The sequence below is a fragment of the Battus philenor genome, unplaced genomic scaffold (genome assembly GCF_028537555.1).
Source record: "Battus philenor isolate CCGP_79_NKW_IND1 unplaced genomic scaffold, ilBatPhil1.0.hap1 SCAF_23, whole genome shotgun sequence".
NCBI lineage: Eukaryota > Metazoa > Arthropoda > Insecta > Lepidoptera > Papilionidae > Battus > Battus philenor.
The window spans coordinates 9,810,337-9,823,855 of NW_027181686.1; the positions used below are offsets into that span (position 1 = coordinate 9,810,337).

Here is a 13,519-nt window from a genome sequence, read left to right on the forward strand (position 1 = left end):
CTATTTCGAAGAGAGGTTTTACTTATAGACAAATTAACGAAAGCAACTACTCTCGGTACGCAAACAAATGTAGTTTTACCCATTCATTTTTAACCTCTATTTCGAGTTTTGATTATAATTTCTTCAAATACTTATTTATCTGTACGTATTTTTAAAACGGTAAAGTAGATCCTAATTTAACGGTTAAAATGGTGGGGCATCACTCGTTTCATTTTTTCATTAACCACTTTACAAATCGGTCAATGATTTTTAATGAAACAAGTTTGATGAGTTATTTAAATAAATTTATTCGGTTTTAATGTTGTTGATCTACTAAAATATTTATTGAGAGCATTGGTACTTCATTGGTTTTTTTTATTTTTTATAATAGCTTAAATCATTAAAATTTACAACTATGTATATAATATTAATTTTATGTACTAACCGAATTTATGAACTTTAGTGTAGAAATACATATAAATAGAGTCCATATTGATTATTCTCTTAGTTTTTAAAGAGAGTACATTGATATCGGATGATATTAACATTTTTACAAAGAACAAACAATCGCCATAGTATTGACGTAGTTCAATGTAGTTCCGTTTAATTTGTACAACCTGTGATATATTTTAAACTTTGGTACACTAATAAATAAGATTAGATTAAGATAGACAATAATAAAATAAAACATTAAAAAAATATATTTTTAAATTTTATTTACACTTAGTTATATTTAAGGAATCGAGGATATTCTCCACCATAACTGAAAATTACAATTTTTGTATGTATTTTCAAAATCCCATAGATAATTGATGTTTTAATAATTTAAATGTGACGAAATTATTTATTATAAGTATATGTATTATAAACAAATATATGTGTCTATATACACTTATATATGTTTGTATACATATATGTTTTGTACACGTTAATAGATTGCCTCGTGTGATAAGACCGCCCATTGTAATTTTTTGTTTATTATTATAAAACAATTTAAATGTATCCTAGTGTGTACAACCAAGAATATAAAATGAAATAAATAACCTGAATCCGCTGACATACGGTTTCTTATTTGTAACAATTTGTTCTTAGTTCATTAAATAAAAGACATTGGGAAGGTAAAAATGTACATTTATATGAGTATTCAAAGAATAAAGGAAGTAAATTAAACAAAGTAAATTTAACTATGTATAATTAAAAAAATAACATTGTTAACAAACCAATATAAAACGCAATTTACAAATATATAAAATAATTTACAATGAAAAATCAACAATTTGTAAACAACTAACTATTCTACAGTTTTTCAGTCACCGGGAGATATGTACATATTTATACCAACCATAGTAGAAATGTTCCTATAAAACCATTTTTTAACAACACACCTAAATATACCAATGTACAGAGAATACAATATATTCTTTCTAGTTTGTTTAGGTGTTTCACAGGAATTTTAATTTGTGATGAAACATAAAACGCATTGATTGCTATTTTCCTGTAATTTTTGCAATTACGGCTTTATTCCAATAGCCCATGGGGTGTATATATAAAAACGTCTTGTAGTTAGATGTGAAGTTTATCAGAGGTATAAGCGTACCAGCGTGCGTTCGGTGGTCGGCAGTCTTGTGACGGGGCACGTGCCGTTTGCGCGCAAGTGACGCGATACGCAGCCGTAGCAGAATACAAACCTGAAGACATCAGAAAACATTCAATAAGAATAAACAACAGATATTTATATTTTACACCTAAAATCACTCCCCTAATATCGCCACTACGATCTTGACTCGGTAGGTCGTCGAGTCTACCAGTTGAGAACACAAAAATGTGTAAGTGACCACGTCTGAAATCTCTAAATCATCACCGTCATCAACCCTAGTCCACTGACTACCTTCGTCATCTGAATTAACGGTATCTGAGTTAGATTCGGCGAGTATATTGTCTATTGTCTCATGTGAAGCTTTAGTTTTTTGCTGTTAGTTTTGCGGCTTTTACAGCTTCATTGGAAACGAGATCACGGAACGGAGGGGTCCGTGAACTATATAAAATTAAAGGATTCGAGTTTCCGAACCCATATCAGTACTCGGCGGGATTACGAAGAAGACACATATGTAGTGGCCGCGAGATAGTAGCAGCCGGGCTCAAAAGTGTATACTATGTAAAATAGTAGTGCGAGTATATTGTGTCCGCCGCTATTTAATGTAGATTCAAAAACTTTTCTATTGTAAAAAAATTTCCTGTAATAGAAAAAATGTTGACCATACAATGAACCCGTTTTTCGATGCTTTAATATAAGAACAGTATATAACCCAATACACTTTTGTGTCGTAGATCGAAGTCCACTTTTGAACATAGGCTCACCTATAGTTTGTTTTAACTATAGTAATAAACACATACTGAATAAAATATAAATAATCAAGCAATCTAGTTCACGGAGCGGAAGGGTCCGACGAAGCTGTAAGTAAGACCTTGGGGCTAACAGCATTAACATCTTCAGAAACAATACATAATCAAGTTAAGTGATATAGACAACTAGATTAATTACCTTAAGCTAGATAATTACATGAATGTTTTTAATACGGCAACTCCCCTGACTATTTTGTACCTAAATATAATTGTGGAGAACCATGTCAATTGTCCATGCAGTGCGTATAAATTGGATTGTATAAACAAGTTTTAAATAAAAGAAAATTGAACAAGAAAATGATAAAAAAGTAAAAATGTAAAATTGATGAAAATGGGGCGAACGATGGAAGATGAAACGTAAACATAATGTGAATATATGCCGGGAGTACAAAAGAAAATGTGAAGAATGTAAGAAATAATATGAAAATCATTGTGAAGGATTAAAGAAAGAGAATCTTTATAAATTATTACTGAAAAAATGTGTATCAAAAGTGTATTCTCTGCCCAATAACAGATGGGGGAGCGAGAAATCCATAGAAAAGTTAGCTGGTATAGGCTTTGGGATACCGGAGTGGACCGGCAAGCATAGCGCTAGACGTTGACAAGGTGAACAGGCGACCTTTATAAGAAAAGGACCAATATTTAGCCACTTCCGCACATGCAGCGACAGTCGTGCAACAAAGTGCACCACCCGCCAGCCCGCTGATAAATGCGTATGCGGCAAACAATGCGAATCACACAACCGCCACCGTCAAATCACTCAACATGTGTTTCACCCCTCCACGGGGCATCTTCAGGAGCTATGTCACACCGATTAGTGCCAAACACAGAGTGACCAACCTTTTTAAAGTCCTCGGAAGACGCTGAAAATAGGCCTCTTTCAATCGGTTATTTGAGAAACCAATGGGAAGGTCTATGTCTAAAAATCGTCCTATGATGATCATGAATTAAATAGTAACCTATAGCGATAGAATCAGCACATTTTATACTGGAATTTAACCTATTTAATATAAGCCATTATAATATTAAATAATGAACTAATAATGTTTGTTTTTTTTTAAACAGCCAATATTTACCCAGACACTGGCAACACTGTAGGAACTTTCCACGGCTGCAGGCAGACTGGACATTTGTTCTTCCATCTGACAGCTAATTCGCTCTTCTATTGATAGAAAATATTGACGTTTAAATATGTTTCAACTTACACATATATGTTATCGCTTGTTATTTTTTTAATCAAAAAATAACAAGCGATAACAGGATCGAATCTTATGTAATTCACACTTTGTGCATTAATTATATAGGATCGCCACTACTCACTAACGAGCTTCCAGAAGATGGGCAGCAGTACCATACACATTGCGACTGCAAACCCGCCTAAGAACCGTGGCAATTATGATATATTCCCTTATAGATATCTTTGGAGGGTTAAGTGGTCCTTTATGCGCGAAACCACGACGGCGTATATAAATCCTTGGAGGGTGAAAAAATTACACAATACATGTGCAAATCGATGGACTCGGATTTGTTGACAGACTGTCGAAAAATAATTATGATGTGCTCATCTCAAATCTGGTAATATTGGGATATGCCGACCGAGCCCAGATTCCCGAGCTCTATTGATTCTAAAATTCATGAAATTGAATTCCTCAGACATTTCTATGACATATACGAATAGTCACTGTAAATGATGCAGAAACGACGACAAAAAATCAACCTTTAAAATTAATCAAATTTCAATCCTAACTCAATAGCAATAAGGTTACATATTCAATTAGTGATAAATGTGACAGTATATGCATTGCTATAATATAAGCCCTTCATCATATGCAATCTTCAGTAGACTCGGTTCAAATTGGTACATGTGGGAGACATCGCATTTAATGTATTCACCATAAGTGTGTTTTTAATGGCGCCCGCTATTGGGGGCCTTTCGCTCTCCCCTATCGTATTTATGGGACAGGGCGTTACTATCTTATAACATATAATATCATTAATTGAAATATTTATTTAATTTCAAAATTAAACAATTTTTGCTTTAGTTGCACAAGTTTCTGTTGTTTATTTTCGCATTATTTATTTATTTAATGGAATCAGGCGTTACCTTGCGGAAGTCCATACTAAGTAAGAAAAGACCAATATTTAGCCACTTCCGCACATGCAGTGGCAGTCGTGCAACAAAGTGCACCGCCCGCCAGCCCGCTGATAAATGCGTATGCGGCAAACAATGCGAATTACACAACTCAACACGTGTTTCACCCCTCCACGGGGCATCTTCAGGAGTTATGTTACACCGATTAGTTCCAGACACAGAGTAATCTACATCTATACATGATAATTACAGTCTCTCTCTCAGCGGGCTTATTTATCCCTGGGGGGTTATTTATTTTACATTAGTTTTTTGCTTTTTCCTATTCCTTTAATTTCTTATTCGACGTCGTCAATTACCACTCTGCGACATTTGAAGAACGCACCATAAGGGTGCTGGGTCCATCACATTGTAAGGAAAGAGTACGGGCGCAGGGGCTGACGATGCGATGTAAGTTTAAAGTAAATAGTCATGTTTGGCCACGCTATTATGCTATGAAATAACTATAATACCTGTGGTGGTGTTGGCAGAGGTAAGGAAGTCATGGGGGTAGCCTGGGCCTCCCACCACCGCAGCAGTTGCACCGCAAACGCTCCGTACTGCACTGCACTCAGCAATCCACGACCAATAAGTGGGAATGACAGCGTCATGTCACTACGGACATGAATTTTTTTTAAACAAATGATTTAATTACAGCAAACGCTCTTTATTCGCGCTTCCTTCATTCCTACATTCGTGGCGAAAATTTTTTTTATTAGCGGATGCAATGAGTACATACATAATAATAAAAGGATTCCAACAGGTATCCAACCCAATATCCTTTGTAAATGCAGTCAAATGGACTAATAAAAAAAGTTCCTCTAAAATGTAAAATTTACAGCCTATTAAAGAAGAGGCTTTGACAAGCGCTGGAAACGTAACAGTTAATTTGAAAAATCTTAGTGAAGGTTTAAAAATGGCAAATGAGTTTTGCGATCTTTTTATGAACGTTCAACCATCTGTGGAACGAAGTCTTATTTATGAGATTGCTAATACGACTGCTGCATGTCAGTCAGAATAGAGGGAGCTTTTTAAAATCTGTCAAGCAAGAGAAAAATACAAAATTCTACAAACCATTGTTTAAGCTTTAAGATAATTAATCAAAATGTTCATAAACTTCAATTAAATTTGTTTTTATCTCCTAAAATCCCATATAAATTACCTTTCCGTATTTACGGTTTCTGAATTCGCGGCGATGTTATATAACATTCACACCGCGAATAAACAGCTTTTACTGTGTTTAAAAACTTTTTCCCTTGGAATTTAAATTACTGCAAGGAATTTCTTAGCGATGCTGCCTTAAAACCATGTCATTGAAAATACATGAATTTCTTCTTCAAAACATGCAAAATAACTAGGGAATTGTTAAGCATTAGTCGTGACCCCCACAGCCATTACGACTGAAAAGGTTTCACGCGACCACGAGCAGGTTGACGCGCTATATATGCCTCCCCCCCCCCCTCGGTACACCGACGACATAATCAAAGTCGCTGGATGCGTGCAGCAAGACATTTGGCGATCTTTGGGAAAGGCCTTCATGTTGCAGTGAGCGTCTATAATCTGACATGAATGAAAGTTATTTTTGGTTCCACAATTATGTTTTTTTAGGTAGTTTATATATTTGTATTGCCATGAAAAAAACCGCTGGAATCGTAGTGTTGCCATATTCATTGTACTAAATCATAACCCTCCTTTTCGTGCTACCGACTCTGTCCGATAAATAATGAGTTGCTATGCGCTTTCTCTCGACGTAGTATAAGCCGATGCCATCTAACGGTATCGCGTCTGTATATCGTATCTGCAGTTACACTGGACAAAGCAAATTGGCCTTAAAGCTGCAACCATAACGGCCATACGGCTTCTCTGCCCAAAATGGGAGTATCTTCACGCCTACAGAAATAAATAGTTTCTGTATTTAAATAACCATGTATATACCTAGGTAATATTCACGTTCTAAAAATAAAAAAAATCATATCATAATCATACTTGATATTTCCAGCCCATAGACTCTTGAATAGGTCAGACCAAGTGTATTCATCGGCTTCTGGAGGTGGTGCATCCTTAACTGTTAACCCTAACAGAGCATAGTCCAATGACGGTGACAGCGTTCGTCCTGTCAAATACTTTGCCATTTGCACAAGTTTTGCCGTCTCTAAGACAAAGTGCGCAATGGAGTAGACCTTAATTGCGGCTTTGCGTAATTGGTCACTTTTGCTCTGAAAAAGAAATCCAAAAGTTTACTGACTTATTTCTTATAAGCCATGAAGCCCTAATCATTGTAAACTACACAACTAAAAAGCCACAGTTGGCGCTCAAAAGCTTATAAGAAAAACAGAAGTACATGAATATCAAGAAATGCCAATTAATTAATAGTCGGCAGAGCACGGGTGAATAGGTATTTTCTAGGCAAGCTTATCAAGTACCAATTAGCTTACCAACATATAACTCGTCATCAAAAAATCACAGAAATATATTGTCACCATATATACGAAATAACTTAGATTATAATTTGTGTAGATTCGTAAAAGTTGTAGTGTGCATTACAACTCCACTACTACATTAAAATGACAAATGGCTTGAGTGAGAGAGAAATGGACTGAGCGGGACAGAGAATGTAAAAAAAGAGAGGGAGATATACAGACATAAAAGTGACTTAATAAATTATTTAGAAAGGGGACCTTTTTTGCCAATTTTTTTCTTATTCATCATTCATATAACTAGAGTAATCTATGATCTAACGTCTGCTTACCTTACCAAGCCTCCCATCCTCGTGATCTTCCCTCCATCTTTCAACAATTCTTTCAATCTTCTCTTTAACATAAGGCGCAAAAACAAGTAGCAGAAGAGAACCTTTTTCTAAGAGGTCAGGTAAACGGATTCCAGTATGAAACTCATTGCTGGGGCTTATAGGGGCGCGCAGTAACCCATAGAAACACTCCGAGAACGACGCAGCTGAAAACAGATCTCGATTGCTTTAATATAATATTGCATACTGGGATTTTTTTTTCTTCAAACTCTATATTACTGGCCATTACGGCGACCATACTTTCATTCATCATCATTGTGTATTCGAACTGAAATTCGAATGCAGATTTTAATTCAGACACCATTAGTGATGTCATCTGAAATTGTGCTCACATCTATTTTACAAATTGTTAATATTATTTTTTAATGTGCAATTATACATAATCTCAATCAGACAATTGTCATCCATTTTTTACTATGATGAAGGGCCAGATACATGCCCGGGTGACATCTTAGTTAGAATTTTAGCACGCAAAAAAGACAAAAGTATTGCAGTTGAAGTGGCCAGCAATATAGCACATGAAAGCTACAAAAGTATGGAGACTGCATTAATGGCTATTAAGTAAGAAAATTTTGAAAAGGAACTATTTTCAGAGTCGACTTGTATACAAGCCGGTGTAGTTGGTTTTATTTGATTTGCTTGTTTACATCTATACTTATTTTATAGACAAAAGTGCTTTTCATGATGAAAACAATATTTTAACTTTAAATTAGATGCCTCCTAATATCGATGTCTAAGCAGATAAAAAAACAAATGCATATTATCAAAAAAGAAATAGATGAGTGTTTAAAGAAAAAAATAATTACCATAATGTTTTAAGTAATGATACTGTAAACAAAAATCGAGGAGTAGGAAGAGCTCATCATACCAATGTTCGCACCATCCACATTTATTTGGATATACAGCAGCCAAATACTGAAAAACAATAATGAAAAGCTTGTAATTTATATATACATAGCAATACTATTTAAATTAATATACATCACAAAACAATTACTTTTCATAATTTTTAAGTCATTTTTAAAGACTGTGATTAAACAAAGTCTAAACCATCATCACCATGGTGTCCACTGATAAACACTCACTGCAAAGCATAGGCCTCCTCTAAAAATTACCACGATCTGGTCTTGTGCTGCCTGCATCCTGTGATCTTCCGCAACCTAAACTATGCTTTTACAAAGTGAGTAACCTACCCATACTGCAATGTCTAAATACCTTGAAAATTAATAATACAGAAGAATAAACCATCTCCAAATTTAACATTTAATAAGATTATTATTCAAAAACTAATTAATTTTATTTCTAAAACAATAGCCATTGAGTATGCTTACTCTCATATAATTCACTGTTTACTAGCTATAAGGTAAACCTCTCTACCTAGAAATTTTATTGATTACAATGTATACACAAAAATGTGTAGTCTAGCTAAGAAAAATATATTTTTTGTGATTGATATAAATAACTAGCTATCCCCAGCCAGCTTTAATGAAAGCTTTATCAACCCTCTTTATGGATTGAATTTCATAAAATCCATTGTGAGCTGATCTAGTTGGTAAAATTAATATTCCTAGCAAATTTCAAACATCTAAGCCATATGATTCACAGAGATATTGCAATGAGTCAGTTTATGAAAGAAATCTTTAATATTGATATAGACATAATACATATATATTCCCGCCATTTCCCAGTCCTGGCCTTACGACCCAAATAGAAAGATTTATTCAAATATTTTCCTAATCATCATTTTTTTCTGTCACTCACAATTCGTTTTGTCTGTAGACATTTATAGGTTTACCAAGTTTGCATTGGCACTAAAGGACCTAGACCTCTTTCTAGTAAATGAGCTAAACAAGGACCTTTGGACAAGCAGAAAATATTACCAACAAATAACTTTCTAGCTAAAGCTAATTTTAGAAGGTTATTTAGAAGAATAATATAATATGTTTTATTTTGGTATTATAAAGAAATAAGAATATACATGAAATCCTAGTGGGGGGGTTCAAGTCATGGGCTCCAGGTCCAGCCATGCTTAGTTTTGCAACTTAGTTTGTCACCGGTGACAATATAATAAAGGTAATCATTAGTTACATCTTCATTATTAGTTAAAGCATCATTAAGACAAGTTGATATTAAATAAGTTGGTGTAAATGGGCCCATATCTTAAATACAAGCAATTCTGAAACCAGAAGACTGGCACAAGTCTAAGAGTGAATTAAGTAACTGATATTTAATTTTAATAATTGCCATTGTTAGTTTATTTACCACAGTAAATTTTCTGCATGGAGGTTTACCAATTTCACTTAATAAATAAGAAAAAAAGAATAGGAAGAATGTTTATCTGTTGAACTCACAGTATGTACATACTAATGAGGATATGGATCTCATGAAATAATTGTAGGCGATGTTTTGATTAAATTAGTTAACTCAATTTGATACTTAATAACGTGGAGTAGATTAGCAAATCATTTTAGGTGAAAATATTCTTAAATTTATTCAAACATTTTGTTGAATATTCTCTGTAATACCTCCGCAAGTCTTCTTAAAGCTGGTCTGATTGTTACTCCCAAGGCTTCTTGAGCAGCAATCTGAAATACTGATGGTGTTCCCTGTAGTGTACGGGTTAAATGCGCAGCATAAACTGCCATAGTGGTATTCCTTAACTTTTATATCAGGTAAAGATATATCTTAACTCAAATTTCTAATCACAATAAGTCTACAACACCGATGCAATTTGTTTATCTTCTGAATAATTTTGACAGTGACATCTGCCTAAATGTCATAACATTTTGTTTCCATTTTTATTAACAGATACCTATTAAAAATGCCGCCAAAATTTAATTCTACATTATTACATATTCATGTATATTATAAATATAACATTATTTTTCAAAAGGTCTTAACGATTGCATACAGGGGGTTTCTGTGAGCAAAAGCTAAATTTATAAAGCGTTATAGAAGCGTATATAGTTAGGTAAATATCGATTTTAAAACAGTTTATCGAATAATTTTAAAACAGAAAAAAAAATTGTCATTAATTTACTATTTACTATTTCGATAAAGCGATGATAGTACAATGTGACGCTGAAGCAAAAATATTGCTAATAATGAGACATTCAATATTTCTCTAATTACCACACTTAAGCTCTCTCGCAATAAACCTCTCAATCGTAAAGTTCTCTATCGCAATACGGTAGTTTTTGTAGACAAGTTGTTTGAAAAACTATTTTGAAAATTTTTCTTCGGTTAATTTTTACGAAATTATTCTGTAGTAAAATAGAATTATTTCGTAAAAACATTAAATAAGATTACGAATGACTCAGTAATCATGGATACGAACCAGTACGTAGCTGCTATTGACTTTTAACATTTTCATGAGCACTAACTTATACTTACTTATACTGTTTGTAATAAAAAAAACTTATTATTCATAGTTTTTTATTACATTTAAATATTTCTTTATTGTATTAGTTTATATAAACTTTACACTATATTACTGTGTATTATTTTTTTGGAATTTGATGCTAAAACTTTCAAAATTAATTCACTAAAATTATAAAATTATAACCAGATATTTTATTAACATGTTTTTTTGTATATTCACAGCAGGTAAATAGATATTGGTTAAATCTAAGCATATTAAGTCTTATACATTAAATAAAAAACTCGCTCTTTCTTACACATTTTATTAAGTCATTACATATACATTATAATACAAGTGTAAAAGCAAATATTAACAACATTGATGCATTGCCTGCCGACATTTCTGATTTCATCGCATTTTAATTGAAATTTGAAAAGAAAAATTATCAATCCACTAAATGGATACATTTTATACTTTCCATTACTTATTGTAATTACAGAAATAGATACTATATACTATACTTTCATAGTGACTTATACCGATTTTTATACATGATGAACTTCACTTTTTTATTTCATTATTAATTTGCTGTCAGTGTCAGTCGCTGGCCACGCCCTATATTAGCACCTTCGTTTTAAAGCGCATTAACTTATAATGTACAAAAGCATTATCTATCCTAAATCTAATACAATTTGGTCCTTCAAAAATAACATAAAGTTTACCTATGACTACATTTGCCCGGACACCTTTTACAAGATATTACATAAGATATACATGTGTGGATTGATTTAAATTGTTTGTTTTTGTTGATAATTCTTATACAACTTTAAGCACAAAATAATTATTTCAAATTCATAAATACATAGACAGTACTTATGTTCACATAAATATTAACATTTTTCATATCTAGAAAAATGTTTTAAATGAAACACTGGTCAGTTTACTTGACCAGAGCAACTATAGTACAAAATTACATCGTAATTGACACTACATACATTTATATAGTTTTTAAAAATATTTTATATGAAGTACATTATGAAATAAAAGATCAAATATAACTTGGTCTTTTACAACATTATCTATCTCACAAATTACACTTAAATAGATCATGTTCAAATTGTCTTTAAAATTCTCTCGACGTACTAAATGCAGAATAATCATATAGATAATATATAATTCTTACACATATTGTATTTAATATGTTGACTATATTATGTAACATTATTTGTGATGATAGATTTACTTTACATTTTAATAAGAAATAAAATGCTATTAAATTAAAAAAAAAACTTATTATTTCATCGCTTTGCCTGTTTCGAAATTAAAAAAAAAATATAATACTTATTTATTATAAAATAAACTTAACTTGAAAAATTTCTTCTTATTCAGTATGTTATCAACTGTGAAATGTGATGTTTAAGTTACTATACTATAGTGTTACCGAAACCGCTGTACCTCGCCTTAGGTATGCGCTCGGCGAGACGGAGGGTATCTGCAGCTCTGTTCCATCAGTGCGCAATGCGCTCGCAGCGGCATTTATGGTCGTTTTTTCCTTTAGCCCCCATTTCACCGCGCTTTCCTAAGGAGCGGTATAGCGGTATCGGTAAAACTATAATAGTTCAGTTTCGAACAGACCTCTGCCGTGGTGTTATAAAGAACGAATTTAAGGTAAAGAAGTCTAGGCTAAGTGAGTTCAGCGCCAATTATCCTAAAACAGTACAGCTGTATATGTAACTGCAAAAAATATTTGTCAGAAGAAAAAAATGATTTTATTATATTTAATAAACTAAACAGCGAATATATTTTAATTCATCAAGCAAAAAAATTATCATATATATTTATTCACTAAATTATTAAAATGAGTTAATACAAATGTATACATTTATTATCTGTTCAGTTTCTGTTTCTATATATCCCTAGAATTACACTTATTAAATTTTCATATTTCACATTACTTGGATGTATGGACTTCATAAAAACATATATATTTTAGTTTACAAAATCTATCAGATCCAAATTTTAATACCATTTTCTAGTTTATTTAAATAGACAACATAAACGTCTTAAACATGTGAGAAAGAATTTCAAATCGAGTAAATCCACCGCTGTCGTCCACCTTATTTGGCATCTTCCCGAACATACAAATATAGTTTTTTTTTTTTGAGTTTTAGAGCAAGCTTTACATAATTTTATCTTATAATAAATATCATAAAGTCAATTAAGCGGAAATAGAATAATTATATACAGAGATGATTTTACCCTAAAACGGACAATAGCGGATTTGGTTCTCAATTGTATAAAACAAGCCAAAATTGTCACAAACAAAACTGTGCAATTTTAGATTAAAAAGCAGACCGTTATTAGTTAGTATTGAGTAATTATTTTGATATATTTTTTTAATCAAAAACAATTTAAAAAATTCCGTATCCTTGTCACTTTCAAATAATCCAATAGGTAAAAATATAAAAACAGATTATGTAAGTACAAATAAGCCCTTGTTTATCGATTACCGCCTAGCGGATAACATAAACAAATCGGAATAATCTTGGCGCGTTGATTTCGCGCCTAATTTCCGCCGTTTATACACTAACCGCTACTCGACAGACAAGAGGTTAAGCATTCCTTTATTAGTAGATGTTTAAGTGTTTTTAAAATAAATCTTATACAATTTGTTAACATTTCTTAAAGGACCAATTAAGTAAGAAATAAAATGACTTTTATAATATTAATAAGTACATATGTTAAAACATTAACACATTCCATGTCATGTGGGGCGTAGACGACCGCTGCACTTGCCGCGTACATAATGCATATTAACATTAATAGTTTTTTCAGCTAATTA

At 32.5% G+C, this 13,519-nt stretch overlaps 1 protein-coding gene across 1 annotated transcript; it reads right to left on the minus strand.

Annotated features, from left to right (window-relative positions):
* Nucleotides 1–1,276: 1,276 nt before the first annotated feature.
* Pex12 (peroxin 12) lies at nucleotides 1,277–10,047 on the minus strand. Its single transcript, XM_068767657.1, has 7 exons — nucleotides 9,842–10,047; nucleotides 8,123–8,231; nucleotides 7,260–7,462; nucleotides 6,497–6,726; nucleotides 4,984–5,125; nucleotides 3,459–3,544; nucleotides 1,277–1,667 (listed from the first exon to the last, which is right to left on the minus strand). Exons 1-7 carry the CDS (start codon nucleotides 9,959–9,961, stop codon nucleotides 1,559–1,561), a joined length of 999 nt encoding a protein of 332 aa, XP_068623758.1. The 5' UTR covers nucleotides 9,962–10,047; the 3' UTR covers nucleotides 1,277–1,558.
* Between the last annotated feature and the right edge of the window lie 3,472 nt (nucleotides 10,048–13,519).